This window comes from Lycium barbarum, chromosome 5 (assembly GCF_019175385.1).
Source record: "Lycium barbarum isolate Lr01 chromosome 5, ASM1917538v2, whole genome shotgun sequence".
Lineage (NCBI taxonomy): Eukaryota > Viridiplantae > Streptophyta > Magnoliopsida > Solanales > Solanaceae > Lycium > Lycium barbarum.
Window position 1 is genome coordinate 126,554,950 of NC_083341.1, and position 17,023 is coordinate 126,571,972.

At 36.2% G+C, this 17,023-nt stretch overlaps 1 protein-coding gene across 1 annotated transcript; it reads right to left on the minus strand.

The window, feature by feature from the left end:
- Positions 1 to 473: 473 nt before the first annotated feature.
- LOC132641453 (disease resistance protein RUN1-like) lies at positions 474 to 15,973 on the minus strand. The gene is made up of 6 exons (XM_060358456.1): positions 15,011 to 15,973; positions 5,229 to 6,354; positions 4,109 to 4,531; positions 2,638 to 3,750; positions 1,802 to 2,308; positions 474 to 1,363 (listed from the first exon to the last, which is right to left on the minus strand). The coding sequence occupies exons 1-6, from the start codon at positions 15,490 to 15,492 to the stop codon at positions 701 to 703; spliced, it is 4,314 nt and encodes a 1,437-aa protein (XP_060214439.1). The 5' UTR covers positions 15,493 to 15,973; the 3' UTR covers positions 474 to 700.
- Positions 15,974 to 17,023: the final 1,050 nt, after the last annotated feature.

Below are 17,023 nucleotides of genomic sequence, written 5' to 3' on the forward strand. Positions count from 1 at the left end.
CTGAATTGGAGTTCTTCCAAGTATTTCAAATTTGATATACTAGTTATACTTTCCATTGCGGAGCAGTTTGCAACATTTAACCGTACCATACCTAAGTATAAGGAGAAACTTGAGCTTTCTGCGGTTTGGGAGTTCAGAGAGAGCAGTTTCAGCCATATAAAGGTAAGACAAACTCTTGAGGCTCTGAATGAAGTTTCAAACAATTGTTCAGATTCAACTTCCAAACTCTTCCTGATAAGCCTATCGCGTCTCGCAACTCAGTATTTGATGTACTCCATATGCGTGATGTAGTCAAACATAATTTCTTCCTTCTTAACATAAATGTTAAAGAAATGGACATTGAGATTAACGTATCGCTCAAGGACTAGCAACTGCTGACCGTGAAGAATTTTAAATGAGATACTAAACCAACAGAATGTGACAATTCTTCTGTGGAGCTTTGATCAAGATAATGACCTATTAAAGATTTAAGATTGCCAAGGAAATCAGGAAGTGAGATGAACCCCCTGCACATTCTCAATCTTCATTCCACAAGATTTTCAGATTTTCAATGGAATCAGGCATTTTCTTTACAGCAGATTGGTTAAAAGAGAGCTCTCTCAGCAAACCTAGATTAGTATTCACTGCATAACAATCTAAGCATTATTATTCACCGCATAAACAATCACACAAAATACACATTTAACACGAGTATGTCAAGTTAAATGAAGAATCCACGCTCATGGGTTGAAAACCTCCTAAATAGAAGGTACTTTAAAGCACAGAAAATCTCCTTGACAAAGCTAAAAAAGCTCTGCGTTCTTTCCCCTTCCCCATCTTCTTGGGCTGAGTCCGAGCTGAAGATATTGCTCTCTCTGTCAGAGGCCCCATAAAACCGTGTTAACCTTTCTGATACAGATTGTTGGCTTTCATCCAATGATTCTTCATTACCTTCATAATCATCATCACATTCATAAACTAAATGTATCCCACATTTCTTCAGTTCAATCCCTGTAATGGGTAAGTTGCCCAAGCCAACCTGTATTATATCGCCATCTTCGAGTATAGACGCTAATGGATGATAATCTTGATACCTGCATAAATAAACTTGATCCTCGGGCGTAGTAGGGACTCCTTTTAAGTACATGCCAGTAGTATATACTGGTCTATTTGCTCTAACGATTTTTGCAAAGATATTAGGTATTACGGGCAATTCATCCCTCAAATTATCTGGTTCAGCACAGTCCACAGAAACAACTATGGCAATAATCACTGCTTTGATTTCATTGTTTTCGTGCCTTGAGAAATGCACCTCGCTTGGAGTAAACCAACTAGGGATTTCAGTGCCTGGAATACTAAAATTATCCAAGTTCTTCACAGCAACCTGGGTGTGAAAACCTTTTCATTAGTCTAACAGGTAACCTTTTGCCAAGAAATTGATGAACGAAACGGTGTGTTTGGTATGAAGGAAAAAAAATGCGGAAAATGTTTTCGCGGAATATATCATTTTTTGGTATTTGTTTGCCAGAAAATATTCCTCAATAGACGAGAAATAATGACTTTCCGCAACTTTTGGGCGAACAGTCATTTTCCTTCTTAATTATCTCAAATCTTAACTTCATATCACTGTATTAACCAACATTTAGAAATTATTATCAATCTTTTAAATACTCAAGTATTTCATCAAACACTTACCGATTTGCTCATATATTATTATTAATTTTTTTTACATATTTTTTGCTGGAAAAAGATTTTCCACTTATCAATCAAACACCAGAAAACATTTTTCCAACAAACACACTTAAATCGAAGAAAGCAGTACCTTATCAAGTTTGCTTCCAACAATAGAGGCACAAGAGACATTGCATCCAGCCATATGTAGCATCTTTAAGGATTTCAAGCATTCAACACCTTGGATGTCTACCAAACTCATGCAATTCGCAAGGTTTAGCTCGCGCAAGAACTTTAACTCTGATATTTCATGTATACTTTCTAGTGATCCACAGTTTGCAGCGTCTATCTCGAGCAAACTTGAGGGAAGAGGAGGAAGAGCTTTCAGCTGTTTGCAATAGGGAATAAGAAGCTTTTTCAAGAAATGTAGTCCTTTCAGACTAGATGGCAGATGGGAAAACTCATTGTGACCAAGATTGATGATCTCCAAATATGATAGTTTCTCAAAATCATCAGGTATTTTCCCAACTATTCTCCACGCATGTGCATCAAGTTCTTTTAACAAGGATAGCTCTGAGAAAGATGCAGGAAGCACAATAGGTGCTGTTCCCGTTTCTGCATAGGTAGCTGACCCTGTGATTTCAGTACTTTGTAGTACCTGCAGAGGTGTATACAAAAAAATTTATAAGTTCAAGGTTCTGAGTTTTTTGAAAATGTGGGCTCAAGATATACAATAAATACTGGGGTAATTACATTTTTGGACTACTCAAAAAGATTATAACCAGGCAAATGTATAGCTTGTGTATATTAAGTATAAATATACATATCGCATATACAAATACACATATAACACATCTAAACATACATATAACATACATAATCAGTGTGTGTTGTATATATTGGCTAGTGCCCAAATTTAATTTCGGCAAACGGGCCAGGAATAAAGAATGCTCTATAATATTTATACTAATTTTCACCACTGTCTACCTGGCAGAAAGGCTTCTTTCCCATCCTAAGAATCATTAAGCTCGATAGCATCCCAAAAGATTCAGGTAATACTGTTACTGCAGTCTCCTCCATTAGCAAGTGTACTAAGTTCTTCAGTTCTCCAACAGAAGATGGCAGTTTGCACAGTCGCTTACATTTGGTCAATCTCAATATGACAAGATTCTGCAACTTCCCAACTGATTCTGGCAGCTCCGTGATAGCATCATTTCTAGTAATAGTCATTGTTCTAAGAGCTAACAATTCTCCAATGGAGTGAGGAAGCGAGCCAAGGCGCGCACAGTTCCTTATTTCAAGAGTCTTCAGTGAATGAAGGGCTCCAACATGATCAGGAAGACTACGGAATGGCACGTTATCTATTTGAAGCTCAACCAAAGAAGACAGTCCTTTAATTGAAACAGGCAACGCAGTCAAATATTGACACTTTCCAAGCGATAAGGACCTAAGATAATATAGAGAACCAATAGAATCTGGCATAATTTCTATCACACTGCCATAAAGCCAGAGATTTGCTAAAGATTTGACCTTGCCAAGAGAATTGGGAATAGCAGCAAGTGATCCACACCATATTAAGCTTAGTGTATGAAGGTTCTGCAAATGCCCAATAGAATCCGGTACTTCTTCCACAGCAGAACCATTAAGAGAAAGTTCCTTCAAAGCACTTAAATTTCCTAATAACCGGGGAAGTCGTTTGAATGAGTGGCAGTTGTTTAAGCTTAACCTTTCAAGTTTTGTTAAGCGAAATATACTTTGAGGCAATTTCTCTATAGCAGTCCCATCTAATAGAAGCTCTTGTAAAGATTTCATCTTGCCTATATCTTCAGGCAGCTGTTTCAATCTCGAGCAACCCGAGAGTATCAGCTTTTCAAGATTTTTCAGCCCAGAGACCTCACTTGGAAATTCAACAAGGTTGCGGCAATCTCTTAGATTTAAATGACATAAAGTTTTCAGATTCCCGATTGCTCTGTGAATCCTTTGCAATGCACTGCAGCGCTCAGCTATCAACTTTTCCAGTGCTCTATGCATGGATAAATCAGGAATAGCTGTTATTTTATGACAATCAGAGAGATTCATAACTTTCAATTTGTTGGCCGCCTACACAGTTTAGAAAAACAGGGTTAAAGAATATATAGTTGAGATTGAAAGAAATGAGACCATATCGGGACTTTCATCAAATAGAGGATGCAATTCAGGTATCCAAATTGTATACAACTAAAGTTCAGTGATTATGATTTCCCTTTGGGATTTGTAATCCAATGCTATTTCGTTTTTTATAATAATAAATTATCATAGCTGACAAGACATATTTTAACTTCTTCTTTGCCAGATTATCACCCTCCATCAGCAAGTTCTTGACATTAATTATATATGTGAAAAATGTAAAAGCTTAAGAATTGAAAAAAGCAAATAGTATGGTTTAGTTAGTTTCATCAGCATGACAAGCAAAGCATACCTTTTTTCGACTCCGGGTCCATTCCCGGCTTCCAATCCTCTCTATTTGGCTCTCTGAGAGATCAAGTATGGCAAGTTCACTTGGATAATCATTAGAATAATAACTTGAAAGATTGCATCTTTTCCACTGGAGCCATTTTAGTGAAGAAGGTAACTTCCCCAAATTTCCTTCTAGTTTCACATTATCGATTTGGAGCAGCCGCAGATTAACTATTGGATCAAATACTTCAGTCTTCAATACCAACTCATTGGTTTCTTTTGCATCATGCTGAAATTGTTGTTTATATAACTCTTTAATGTAAGCTAAAGCAGAACTGAGACTGGGCGCTTGTTGAAATTGCTCTCTGGTAATTGCTTTCGTGCTTTTGATCTTTGATGACTTATGCTGCTGATTCAGGATGATCCCTTGGATGTGCTGTGTCCCCTGTTATTTTCATAACACACTTAATTTTTGTAGTATAATATAAGTTAGCAGAAAACAAAATTACAAGAAAGCAGCTGGAAGTTCTTGTAGTGTACTAAGAAAGAAAATCAAGAGTACAAGATGCCGTGTTTAAGCCCTTTACATGAGTGCTGGAGTGGAAATGTATTGCTTTTGACCCTGAGGCGGATCCAGAATTTAAATATAATGGGTTCAACATTTAAGATTCTCTCCACTGAACTCATTGTACTGTTAAAATTATGGGTTTAGATATAATATTTGGTGAGATTTTAGTAGATTTTTACACATATATCTACACTCCAAATCGGAAGTTACGGATGAACCCGTAGCCAAAAGACTATCCTCACCCCTGCCCTGAATTACAGATTTTTCCATTTCGAGCTGGTGATTTGTCTTACAATCTTGAAATAAATGAAGGGGTTTCTTGCATGAATCTCTTAACTCCGAAATCGGCTACATGTTATTAGACCACGAACTAGATTCAACAGATGTGTATTAGTATACATGACAATAAACCTAGAATATAACAAAGAGTTTTAATTTCTATTCGGTTACATGATGTAATTACAGGCAATTGATTGCAAAAGGTGGGATCAGTTACATGGAAAACAAGACAGGTCAAAGTATACTGATAATATAAAAAAAAAAATTATAAATTAAATTCGTAAGGAAGTTGTACCTTCCCTTCTTGTAACACACTCAAAACCTCAGCAGCATCCCAGAGCCTGCTGCGATTTCCATGATTGAAAAGGCCTTCTTCCATAACAATTTGTCTTCCCATATCTCTTATCTGGTCATGCATCCACAAGTCCCCACCATCAATCACCTTAATCAATGATCTAGCGGTTAATGTGTCAAATGCAATCCTGGCTCTAAAACCACATCCTTTCATCACATCAATTACATCTTCTACTTTCTTATCTAGTTGACCAAGAAATAAACATGCAACATCCAGAAATATACACTTCTCTTCATCATCAAGTCCATCGTAACTTATCTTCAAGATATCTTGAAGACGGGGTAAGCGAATTTGCTTTAGCTTTTCTAGTGCATCTAACCATTCCTCCTCGCTTCTTTTATCAAACAAGAAAGAACCAAAAACTTCAAGAGCCAATGGTAGCCCTCCAGTGATTGAGACAATTTGCCTGGATATATTATGAAAAGGTGGAGATAGCTCCGGTCTTTTAAATGCGTGGTAACTGAATAGTTTTAGTGAGTCAGTATCACCCAATTCTCTCATCTCAAACGTCTCGTTAACGATGTCTTCTGGCAAAACTTCTCTGTTTCTAGTACTAATGACAACCCTGCTTCCTTCAAAAAACCAATTTTTTCCTCCAATTAGTGCCTCTAGTATGTTTACGTCATCACTTACATAATCAACATCATCTAAGACCAGCAGAATGCGCGTTTCTTGCAGCATTCGCCTGAATTTTACTCTTCCGTCATGTGCATTATTAGGGGAGAAGGAGAACGGCTTGCTAGGGAACAGACCCTGTATGATTTTCTTCTGAAGGGACACAATGCCTTGTTGAGTTGCTATTTCCTTAGCATTCAAGATAAAAGTCCTGTGTGTAAAATGACAAGCAAGTTTATTGTAAAGAGCCTTAGAAAGAGTTGTTTTACCAACTCCTGCTATTCCATGCAACCCCAAGATTTTGACGCCGTTGCGCTTGACATCCAACAGCCTTATTAGTTCTTCTAGACTGTAATCAATTCCAACAACAAATGGAGCTACAATCATTGGGGAATTGCTTAATTCATGCAGAACTCTTTTCACCAAAGACTGGATTAACTGTGACTCATCACTGTAGAATGTGAGAAAATTAATTAAGATCAAGTTAACTTAGGTGGTCTGATACATTTTCTAAAAATCATATAAGAGCAAGTTCAGAGGTAAACGAAAATGATAATGTCACGACGCAAACTAGGGGGGCATGACGGGCATTCGGCAGCATCTCCCTGCCGAGTGAATACTTATCCCCTATATCAGTTTGCCATAGCATCTCCCTGCCGAGTGAATACTTATCCCCTATATCAGTTTGCCATAGATGTGCTCTTTGTGGCACCATCATATCAACAAACATGTACGATACCCAACAATAATAAAAGAAGAAATTTCCAACAGTCTCACAAACATTATAACCCAAAAATTATTTCAATATAACAACTGTCAAGAGTCCCACATCGGCCCTGTAAAGCATGAGTGGTCTCTTTAATTTGGCTTTGTCAATCCTCACTTCTTGAGCTAGCTTTTGGAGTTGAGTTAGGCCCAAGATCCATAACAACTAAACCAGTCTATGGGTCATTACGACCTAAAGTAAAGCTCAATAGGATAAAATAGATTCAAGAATAGTTTGGAAGCCTAAGAGTATCCAAAATACATCATCAAAATGGAAGCAATGCAAATTATCTGAAAACAAATGAGAAAGAAATAGATGACACCACTTGAAATTTTTTTAGCTCACTGCTAGAATTGAAGTTGGATGTGATGCTCAGTCAATTTCTTCACATGGAATTTCAAAAATTGTAGACATGAGGTAAGTGGGGGTTGGTTTCATATGTATCCAGTAAGTCTCACGGACCTTTCTCTAAAAGGTGGGACAAATATTTTTGAAGACATGCATCATACTTATAAGTCCTCTTATAAGTATTTCATGATTCAATGAAAAAATATATGCTCATGAAACTTTAGCCTTCACATGATTCAATATGAGTTCTCAACATCATATGCATTTCATATAAACAACATCATATGCAGTCATACTTCCATAAACTCTTGAATGAAGAAGGGGATAGGGACATTGTGTTGGGAGATTTAGAACATATAGGGAGGAGTCGCGATTTTGAGTATTGCAGAAGTATTAAGGTTAAGGAGGTTAAGGGCGTTGTTCATAGGATGCGCAAGGGAAGAGCGACCGGACCTCACGAGATTCCTGGGAATTTTGGAAGATTACGGTCTCGGCAGGTTTGGAGTGACTGACTAGGTTGTTTAATGTCATCTTTAAGACGACAATGATGCTCAAAGAATGGAGGTCGAGTGTAATGACCCCTCTATATAAGAACAAGGGCGATATCCAGAGTTGCAACAACTATAGAGGTATCAAGCTGCTAAGCCAGAGTATGAAAGTGTGGGAAAGGGTGGTGGAGTTAAGGGCGAGGAGAGACGTATCTATTTCAGCGAACCAGTTCAGATTCATGCCGGGGCTCTCAATTACAGAAGCCATCTATCTTGTAAAGAGACTGGTGAGGCAGTATAGAGAGAGGAAGAGGGACTCACACATGGTATTCATAGACCTAGAAAAGGCTTACGACAAAATTCCAAGAGAGATCCTATGGAGATGCTTGGAGGCTAATGTACCTGTGGCGTACATTAGGGTAATCAAGGACATGTATGAGGAGCCAAGATCAGGATAAGGATAGTAGGAGGAGACTCAGAGCACTTCCGAGTTGTGATGGGGTTGCATCAAGGATCAGCTCTTAGTCCGATTTTATTTGCCTTGGTGATGGATGAATTGACGCTGCAAATTCAAGGTGAAGTGCCATGGTGCATGTTTTTCGTGGATGACATAGTCTTGATCGACGAGACTCGTAACAGAGTTAATGCTAAGCAGAAGGGTTGGAGACAGACTCTGGAGTCTAAAGGGTTCAAACTGAGTAGGATCAAGACAGAATACTTGGAGTGCAAGTTCAATGAAGCACCTTAGGAGGCTGGCGTGGAAGTGAGACTTGGTACCTAAGTCATCCAGAAGAAAAGTAGTTTCAAGTATCTTGGGTCTATTATACAAGGCAGCAGTGAGATTGACGATGATGTCGCACATCGTATTGGGGCAGGGTGGATGAAATGGATGCTCGCTTCCGGAGTGCTATGTGATAAGGAGGTGCCACCACAACTTAAGGGCAAGTTCTACAAAGTGGTGGTTAGACTGACCTTGTTGTATGGGGTGGAGTGTTGGCCAGTTAAGATCTCTCACATTCAAAAGATGAAAGTTGCCGAGATGAGAATGTTGAGATGGATGTGTGGGCACGCCAGGAGTGACACGATTAGGAATAAGGCTATCCGGGACAAGGTGGGAGTGGCCTCGGTGGAAGACAAGATGCGGGAAGCGAGACTGAGATGGTTTGGACATGTGAAGAGGAAAGACACAGATGTTCCAATGCGGAGGTGTGAAAGGTTAGCCATGGATTGTTTCAGAAGAGGTAGGGATAGGCCGAAGAAGTATTGGGGAGAGGTGATTAGACAGGACATTGCGCAGTTATAGCTTACCGAGGACATGATCTTACATAGGAGGGTATGGAGGACTCAGATTAGGGTAGAAGGCTAGTAGATAGTATCATTTATCCTTTCATACTAGTAGTCACGTTATCGCGATATAAGTTCTTTTGCTTTGACTTCTGCTACTATCTGTTATTTTCAGTAGTTTAATTATCTTAGTTTATCTGTGATAGCTATTACCCCTTTGCAAACTGCTTCATCATGACTTAGTCGCTTTTGTTATTTCATTTTCATATCGCGTTGAATTTTTTGGCCTATCTGACCTCTTTTTAGGCTTTCCATTGAGCCGGGAGTCTTTCGAAAACAGCTGTCCTACCTTGATAGGAGTAAGTTTTGCGTACACCCTACCCTTACTAGACCCCACGTTGTGAGATTTCACTGAGTTGTTGTTGTTGTAGTAATTACAGTAGACATTATCTGAAAACATAATTAAGCTTTTTGAATAGGCCATAAACATATACTATACTAGGAAGATTCCGTCTAGACACTGACACGTCATCATGGTAGTTGATCAACATCACCTCCTGTAAAGAACTATGTCTATTTGTAATGTCATATACGAGTAAGATAAGGAATGCTAGCAAGACTCAAAAGAAATCCAAATGTACCACTGATATTTATTGGATAGAGATAAGCATGATTAATGAGATCATGATCCTACATCGGCACGTGTGGTTTCTAGATAACACAACCAGTACTACAACATCGAATATCCTCCTAGTCATCTAAGGTTCCTCCAAAAACATACCTTTAACATTCATAATCCAAAAACAACAACAATCCAGTGAAATCCCACAACGTAGGGTCTGAGGAGAATAGAGTGTACGCAAGTCTTAGAGTGACACTGATAAAATCTGTGATGGATGGTCTTCCTTCTTACATGATGAGCCTATTCCCAGTCCCAAAAAGCATTGAAAAGAAGTTTAACCAACTGAGAAGAAATTTCCTCTGGCATGGTAACAAAGAAAAGAAAGGTCATAATCTGGTGAATTGGGATGATGTGACTCTTGTTAAAACTCAAGGAGGTCTGGGGATAAAGAACTTAAGTATACAAAATAATTGTTTACTACTTAAGTGGCTATGGAGATTCTGCTTTGAAGATAGGGCCCTCTGGAAAAGATTCATTGCACAGAAATATGGTCTTCTAAATCAGTGGACCACTTTAGAAGTTGATGGAACCTTTGGGTGTAGTGTATGGAAGACAATTAGAAGGTTGTGGCCCTTGCTAAATAGTAAAATACACATAAAAGTGAGGAATGGACTAAAAACAGATTTTTGGAATGAAAAATGGATAGGAGATACTAGTCTAAAAGAGATGTTCCCAGACTTATACATCATAAGCCTTCAGAAAAATGCCACTGTCTTTCAATTGTGGAGCAATCAAGGGTGGAACTTGATTTTTAGAAGAGCCTTGAACGATTGGGAAATAGATAGAGTAACAAACTTGCTCCAGATTTTAGGTACCTTCCAGGGCACTTCAATTGGCCCCGATAGACCTGTCTGGGAGCTGCATAACAAGGGAGATTTCACAGTTAAATCTTGTTATTGGAACATGAATAGCAATCAGTTAATACTAGCAGAATGGCCTTGGAAACTAATTTGGAAGGTCAAAGTTCCTCATAAGGTAGCCTGTTTTACATGGTTGGTAATCAGAAGAGCATGCCTAACTCATGAAGCTTTACAGAGAAAAGGTACTCAGATTTGCTCAAGGTGTTTTATGTGTGGACAAGAAACAGAGATCAATGGTCACCTGTTCCTACATTGCAAAATAGCTGTAAATCTGTGGAGTATGTTCTTATGTTTACTTGGAGTGAGTTGGGTCATGCCAAAGACCACTTTTGAACTGTTGAACAGCTGGAAAGGAATTGGAAAAAGAAGATCTAAGGAGAACTGGTGGGAGAATATACCAACATGCATCTGGTAGACACTATGGAAAGAAAGGAATGCAAGATGTTTTTATGATAATGGCAGCAGCACTCAAAAGATCAAGATGAAGTGCCTTAGTTTACTTTATTTTTGGTGTAAACAGGATATGGTGGGGGAAGTGGAATCTTTAGTTGATTTTATAGGACATCTGTAAGCTCTAGTTTTTTTGTTGTTTCAGGGTAGTTTCAGCCTACCAAGGGATGTAAGATTATACCTCATCACCATATGATGAGTTTTTTGTGTGAATACAAAGTTACTTTTTACTCAAAAAAGAGTGTATGCAGGTCTTACTCCTACCTTCGATAGGACGGCAGTTACCGAAAGACCCTCGACTCAATAAAAAACATAAAAAAATCAGATAAGACCAAAAAATTTAAAGCGATATGGAAATGAAAATAACGAAAGCGACAAAGTCATGATAAAACAGTTTGCAAAGGGACAGTAGCTATTACAGATAAAATAAGATAATTAAAGTACAAAAAATAACAGATAGTAGTAGAAATCAAAGCACAAGAAATTATAGTGTGATATATAATGCGACTACTAATATGAAAGGATAAACGAGACTATCTACTAGCCTTCTACCCTAATCTGAGACCTCCACACCCTCCTATCTAAGATCATGTCCTCGATAAGCTGTAACTGCGTCATAATCCAAAAACATGTTGAAAAAGTATTAGAGATAATCATATTAAGAAGAACAAATAAGAGATAAATAAAATATAGTAACAGCACTAAGATAAGGCAGAGTTGAAACTGGATAATCCGGTTCAAGGTACGCTATGAATGACGCTGTCTTCAGAGTAGATTTCCGTCGCTACTCGGTGTAAATAGCAAAGTGACGTTCTACTCCCAAGATACAATGAACCACTCAGGAATTTTCTAATGTGCACTCAAATACAAGTTCTGAAGAACCTTTTTAATCTCTCAACTGCTTTTGTAGGAATTCGGAATAAGAAGAAAAATGGACTCTCGAAGAAAATAACATAATAGAGAGCCCAGAAGATCTAGATCTATTGTTGTTGATTTTCTGCAAAGGGATAGTATTTATAGAAAATGAAACACACCTCTTCATGAATAGATTTATCCCTTGAGATTGAATGATACATTTTCATAATGAATAGGTGTATCTTTTAAAGAATAGGTAACACCTCTTCATAATATATTGTGTCTTTTCAAAGGTACTTTTAAATTTTGAATCACTCCTAAAATAAATCCAACAAAACAACCGTTAGTTTTAAACATGAAAATAATAACATTCAAGATCTTGCTAATCATATAAAAAATGGACAGTCTGATGCACTAAGTTCCCGTTATGCGTGGGGTTTCAGGAAGGGCCGGACCACAAAGGAACGGGACCACAAGGGTCTATATATTGTACGCAGCATCTTTACCCTGCATTTCTGCAAGAGACTGTTTCCACGGTTCGAGCCCGTGATCTTGCTAATTAATCATATCATGATTTAATTTTCATAATAAGCTAAAAATGTTCTTTAATCATAAAAAACACAGTTCAAATACATGTGGGTATCCAAAACATGATCATGAGCTTCGTCGTTGTAAAACATATGCATAAACATCATACTAAATAGTGAAACTTGCATCGACACTCACCCCACAAGCACAAGCCCAAAATTTAAATCATAACTATCAATTATGAAATATATCAAACACTTGAAAGGTGATGTGGCTTAGAGTTCCATTATGTAATCTTTAGCTTTAAGGTACATAATTACTCATATTACTCTGTTCAAGGTAAGATAGAGAGCAGTTAATTAAACGAATACACGATCCATTAGATTTTATTTTGAACTCTAGAATCATCACGCGAACCTTTTTTCTTTTTCTTTTTTTGAGTTAACAACGTAAAGGTTTTATAATCTATTAGCTAGGTCATTTCAAGAGAATAACAATGGAATTAATAACCTGAAAATAAAATTAAAAAGTAATAGTTACATCAAGTCAAATTGCAATGGCGGGAGGAGGTATATTGGGGAAATGAACCACGCAAAAACTAAATGCGTGGTTGCAAAACTTGAGCTTTTTTATGGTTATATAACAATAGAATTATAACGAATTTATAACATCATACAATATAATTTTAAGAACAATGAAAACAAACATAATATCAAAGAAAACAATACAATAATAAACCATAGGAAACAATTATCCAGACTGGGGGTTAATGTATGCTGGACTCTTTTTAAAGTCAATATCACTCATGAATTGAAAACGAGCAAGCAACTGAAAGGGATAATTAAGTTCTAATGTACACTAGCAAGTCAAAGCTGAATATTTAAATTGTCCCTGTTGAATAAGGAAATAAAATAATCGAACCCCATTTGGTGGTAGCACAACTTCAAGATTCAAAATAAGTAATAATTTATTGAGTAAAATATTTTGGTTTACAAAATATGTTATTCGTAAACTAGAACAAGCTGAAAGATTGTTGCATGCATGGGGACAGTGCATTTCCAAGTAATTAGCTAAATAGTAATAACCATTTTATTAAAAATTTTTATCTTCTAAGGGGAACTTCTTTCAACGATTACTAGTACATTATATTAACATGATTTTTTAGAGGTATGTTATGGGTTTGAACTATACGGATAACAAAAGCTTGACATTCAAGTGGAGACGAGTATAAAGTCGAATCCATTTCTTATTGAGTTCGTACATCGCTTATTCTAGAAAATCTCTTAATTATCAAATAAATAAAATTATTGCAATTGTGGGCACATTCTCGTTTGTTAATACTAATAACTATTAAGAGGGAAACAAAATATATGATATTAATAGTCCTCCGTGGTACATTTACTTGTCCTTCATTACTACTCCCTCCGTCCCAAGTCCCAACTTATGTGATATATTGTTTGACTAGGCACGAAGTTTAAGAAAGAAAGAAAAACTTTTGAAACTTGTAGTCTAAAACAAGTCATAGATATTTGTGTGTTGTAAATTATTTCACTGAGGGTAAAAGTGAAAGTTTTAAGTTAAGTTATTTTTTAATATAAAAATTTATCATTCTTTTTGGATAGAATAAAAAGAAAAGTATATCATATAAATTGTGGACAGAAGGAATATGAGTTACTTTTCAGCTTCAAAAAGAGTGGAGGGATTCCAAGTACAAGGGTTAAATTTTTTAATTTTCAGTTTAATTCAATTATTTATTTTTTGAAAATGTTTTTAGAAAAATTTACATAATAAAAAGTACCAAATTAATTTTAATATCTCAAAAAATATTTAAAAAAATATGTGAAGAAGTTGTGAATAAACAGATACGTAGTTAATTAACTTCTCAAATAATTAATGAGGGTGATATAAAGTGGAAATAGGTTCTCTCTTTCTCCATGTTAAGGATAATATTGAAGGTATTTTATCAAATGGATATGCAAAGTTACAAAGCATTTCATATTTTCCAGTCGCTAACTAACTTTTAGCGACAACCAGATTTTTTTAATTGTTATAACCGTTTTGGAAGAATGTATTAAGGGGTCATTTGCTTGGGTGTCAATTTTTTTTTTTTAAAAATCAAGCAAATTGGCCAACCAATTCTTAGTTTTGTTTTTAAAAAAACGTATATTTCAATATAAATCTAATCCCGTATCTGAATAAATCCGGTCAGACGACACATCTAACTTCGTGATTATAATTATAGATTATAGTATACAATACCAATTATTTATGGATGAGAGACAAAATGTGAGATGTGTGAACAATAAAACCATTAGTGTAAATACAGATTTTTTCTTACAGGAAAAGCAATTTCCAGAATCTCCTCAACCCTTTCGATAGTTGATCTTGTACCAATTAGGAATATATTTGAGCGGCCAAATCCATGGTGTCAAGCCCGGAAATAATTCCTTACAGTATTACCATTAATTTGATTTCGCGTAATATTTCTTTTGTTTTAGCATTTTCTAACAAAATATTTCTCCGGACTCCAACCTGAGAATTCCCTTCCACCATATTCTGGAAAATAAATTAGACAAGTAATGGATACTGAGTCCAACTCAACATCAAAATTCAATTCATAAGGAGACCAAATAAATTTACCGCCATCGATGTAAGAGATTAACACGTCCACTGTTGAGGGAGGACTCCGTTTCTCAAGACTTAAATTCGCGAGATCCAAGAAGCTTAACAAAATCAGCTGTAACAATCACATTCTAGGGTTTCTTCTATTAGGTCTAATGTTATTTAATTACTAATTTAATTCGAGAACTAATAAAATAAGCTGATAGAGAGAGAATTAATAGTACCTATTATTGTAAACCCAACCAGAAATCCCACCAACTCTTTCCATAGCATTTCTCCATCTCACAGCCTTTTCAACTCCAAATCTTGCTTCTAAATTCTCAAAATCAACCATAAATGGCCCTTTCTGTCTCCTCACATCAGACGGGTCAACCCGGAAGAAAACAGGCAAAACAAGTTTACCCAACTCACAAATTGTTGCTAATTCTTCAAGACACCATCTAGACGAAGCATATCTAGGAGAAATAATAGCAATCGCAGCAGCTGAATCGTTAATCGCCTCCATTAAACCTGGTGCGATCTCATCGCCCTGACTTAATCCTTCATTGTCACGGAAAACTCGAATGCCTTGTGAGTATAACGCATTGTATAAGTTATTTGTGATGTTTTTTCGAGTATCTTCGCCTCTAAAACTTAAGAACACGTCGTAATTTAGCCTTAATGATGTGAGTGAAGGTGTAATGGCGTTCTGCTCGATTTCCTCCATTGCTAAGCTGTTTTTTCAGTATTGTCAAAATGCTTTTTGGCTGCAGTACGTACTGTGCATTATGGCGTATTGGTGTATGTATAATTGAAATGGAAGAGGGTTATAAAAGGAATTTCATTTTTTTTTTGTTTTTTTTATTTGGCGTGTGATATCCGCTTTAGAAATTCACTGGCTTGAATTCGTGCAGAAAAGTCTCACTACTTTATTAAAGACACTAGTATGACCAAGTGGATTTATTTTTTGTCCCATAATCCCCCACTATTATACATATCACGATACATCATAGCTGTAGATTTTTTTTTTCCATCTCATTTTTTTTAACGAATCTATCTCGACATATTCATCATCTAAAGATATATCTTTCATTACAATAGTTATATGACAGGTCGATCTTTTTATCGAAAAACTACGTCCTCGAGCTCGAGGTTTCAATTTCTTCACAGTAGTACCCCCATTGACTTCGACTTTACTAATGACTAAATTGGTTTCGCTGGAACCCATATTATAACTAACATTTGCTGCTGCAGCACGTCTTGAGGAGGGATCTTGACTTGTTTATTTAATTTAAGATTAACATTTATTTTATTTAACAAGGAACTTACCTACTCCATCCGACTAGTTCCAGGTTCGAAACTCAAGATATAAAAGTAGATATTTTAACTAAAGAAATATAATTTGTATTAATACAAATGTACAACAACAACAACAACAACCATATACCCATTGTAGTCCCACAAGTGTGTAGTTATATAAAAGAAAATTTTTCATTCCACTTCTTTAATATTTTAACTTCCATTTTGATGAAATTATTTACTTCAAATCAAATGTGGAGCCAGAGTTTGACATTTATAACTTATGTACCCTAATTTTCTGAAGTTATTTAGTTCTAAATAAATAATCTATACATAGTTAATGAACTTTTAAGACAAATACATAATTTAACTTGTGCAGTGGATGGAGTTGCTCCTCTCTTAATTAAGGATTAGGGGTTCAGACATGGATATGGAAAAAATCTTTGGAGGAAGCGCTCCCCCGAAGAGGCGCGATACAGTGCGAATTATCTGGATTAATTGGGCGCAAATGCGAATATCGAGCACCAACCAGAAAACCAAAGAATATGAAAAATGAGATAGGAGGTTCGATAGCTTTTGAAAAGTAGACCTTAAAAACAAAAAACAACAAAATGACTTAAATAAATAAGATTAGGACCTAAAAGTAATTAATTAAAAAAAACTGTAAATTATTGTGAGGACTACAAAAATCCCCAGGTTCGATAGTTTTTGAAAAGTAGACCTTAAAAATAAAAAACCAAAACATTGACTTAAATAAATAAGACTAGGACCTAAAAGTAATTAATTAAAAAGTTTTTAAAAAATTAGAAAATTATTGTGAGGACATAGTTAATGAACTTTTAAGACAAATACATAATTTAACTTGTGCAGCGGATGGAGCTGCTCCTCTCTTAATTAGGGATTAGGGGTTCGAACATGGATATGGAAAAAATCTTTGGAGGAAGCGCTCCCCCCCCCCC

Coding starts and splice junctions, on each gene's coding strand:
- LOC132641453 (XM_060358456.1), bottom strand. CDS start 15,492: ATGGAGGAAATCGAGCAGAACGCCATTACACCTTCACTCACATCATTA. Junction 6,355..15,010: donor GGTTGGGTTTACAATAATAG/GTACTATTAATT, acceptor CACATTCTACAG/TGATGAGTCACAGTTAATCC. Junction 4,532..5,228: donor GTGTGTTACAAGAAGGGAAG/GTACAACTTCCT, acceptor TGAAAATAACAG/GGGACACAGCACATCCAAGG.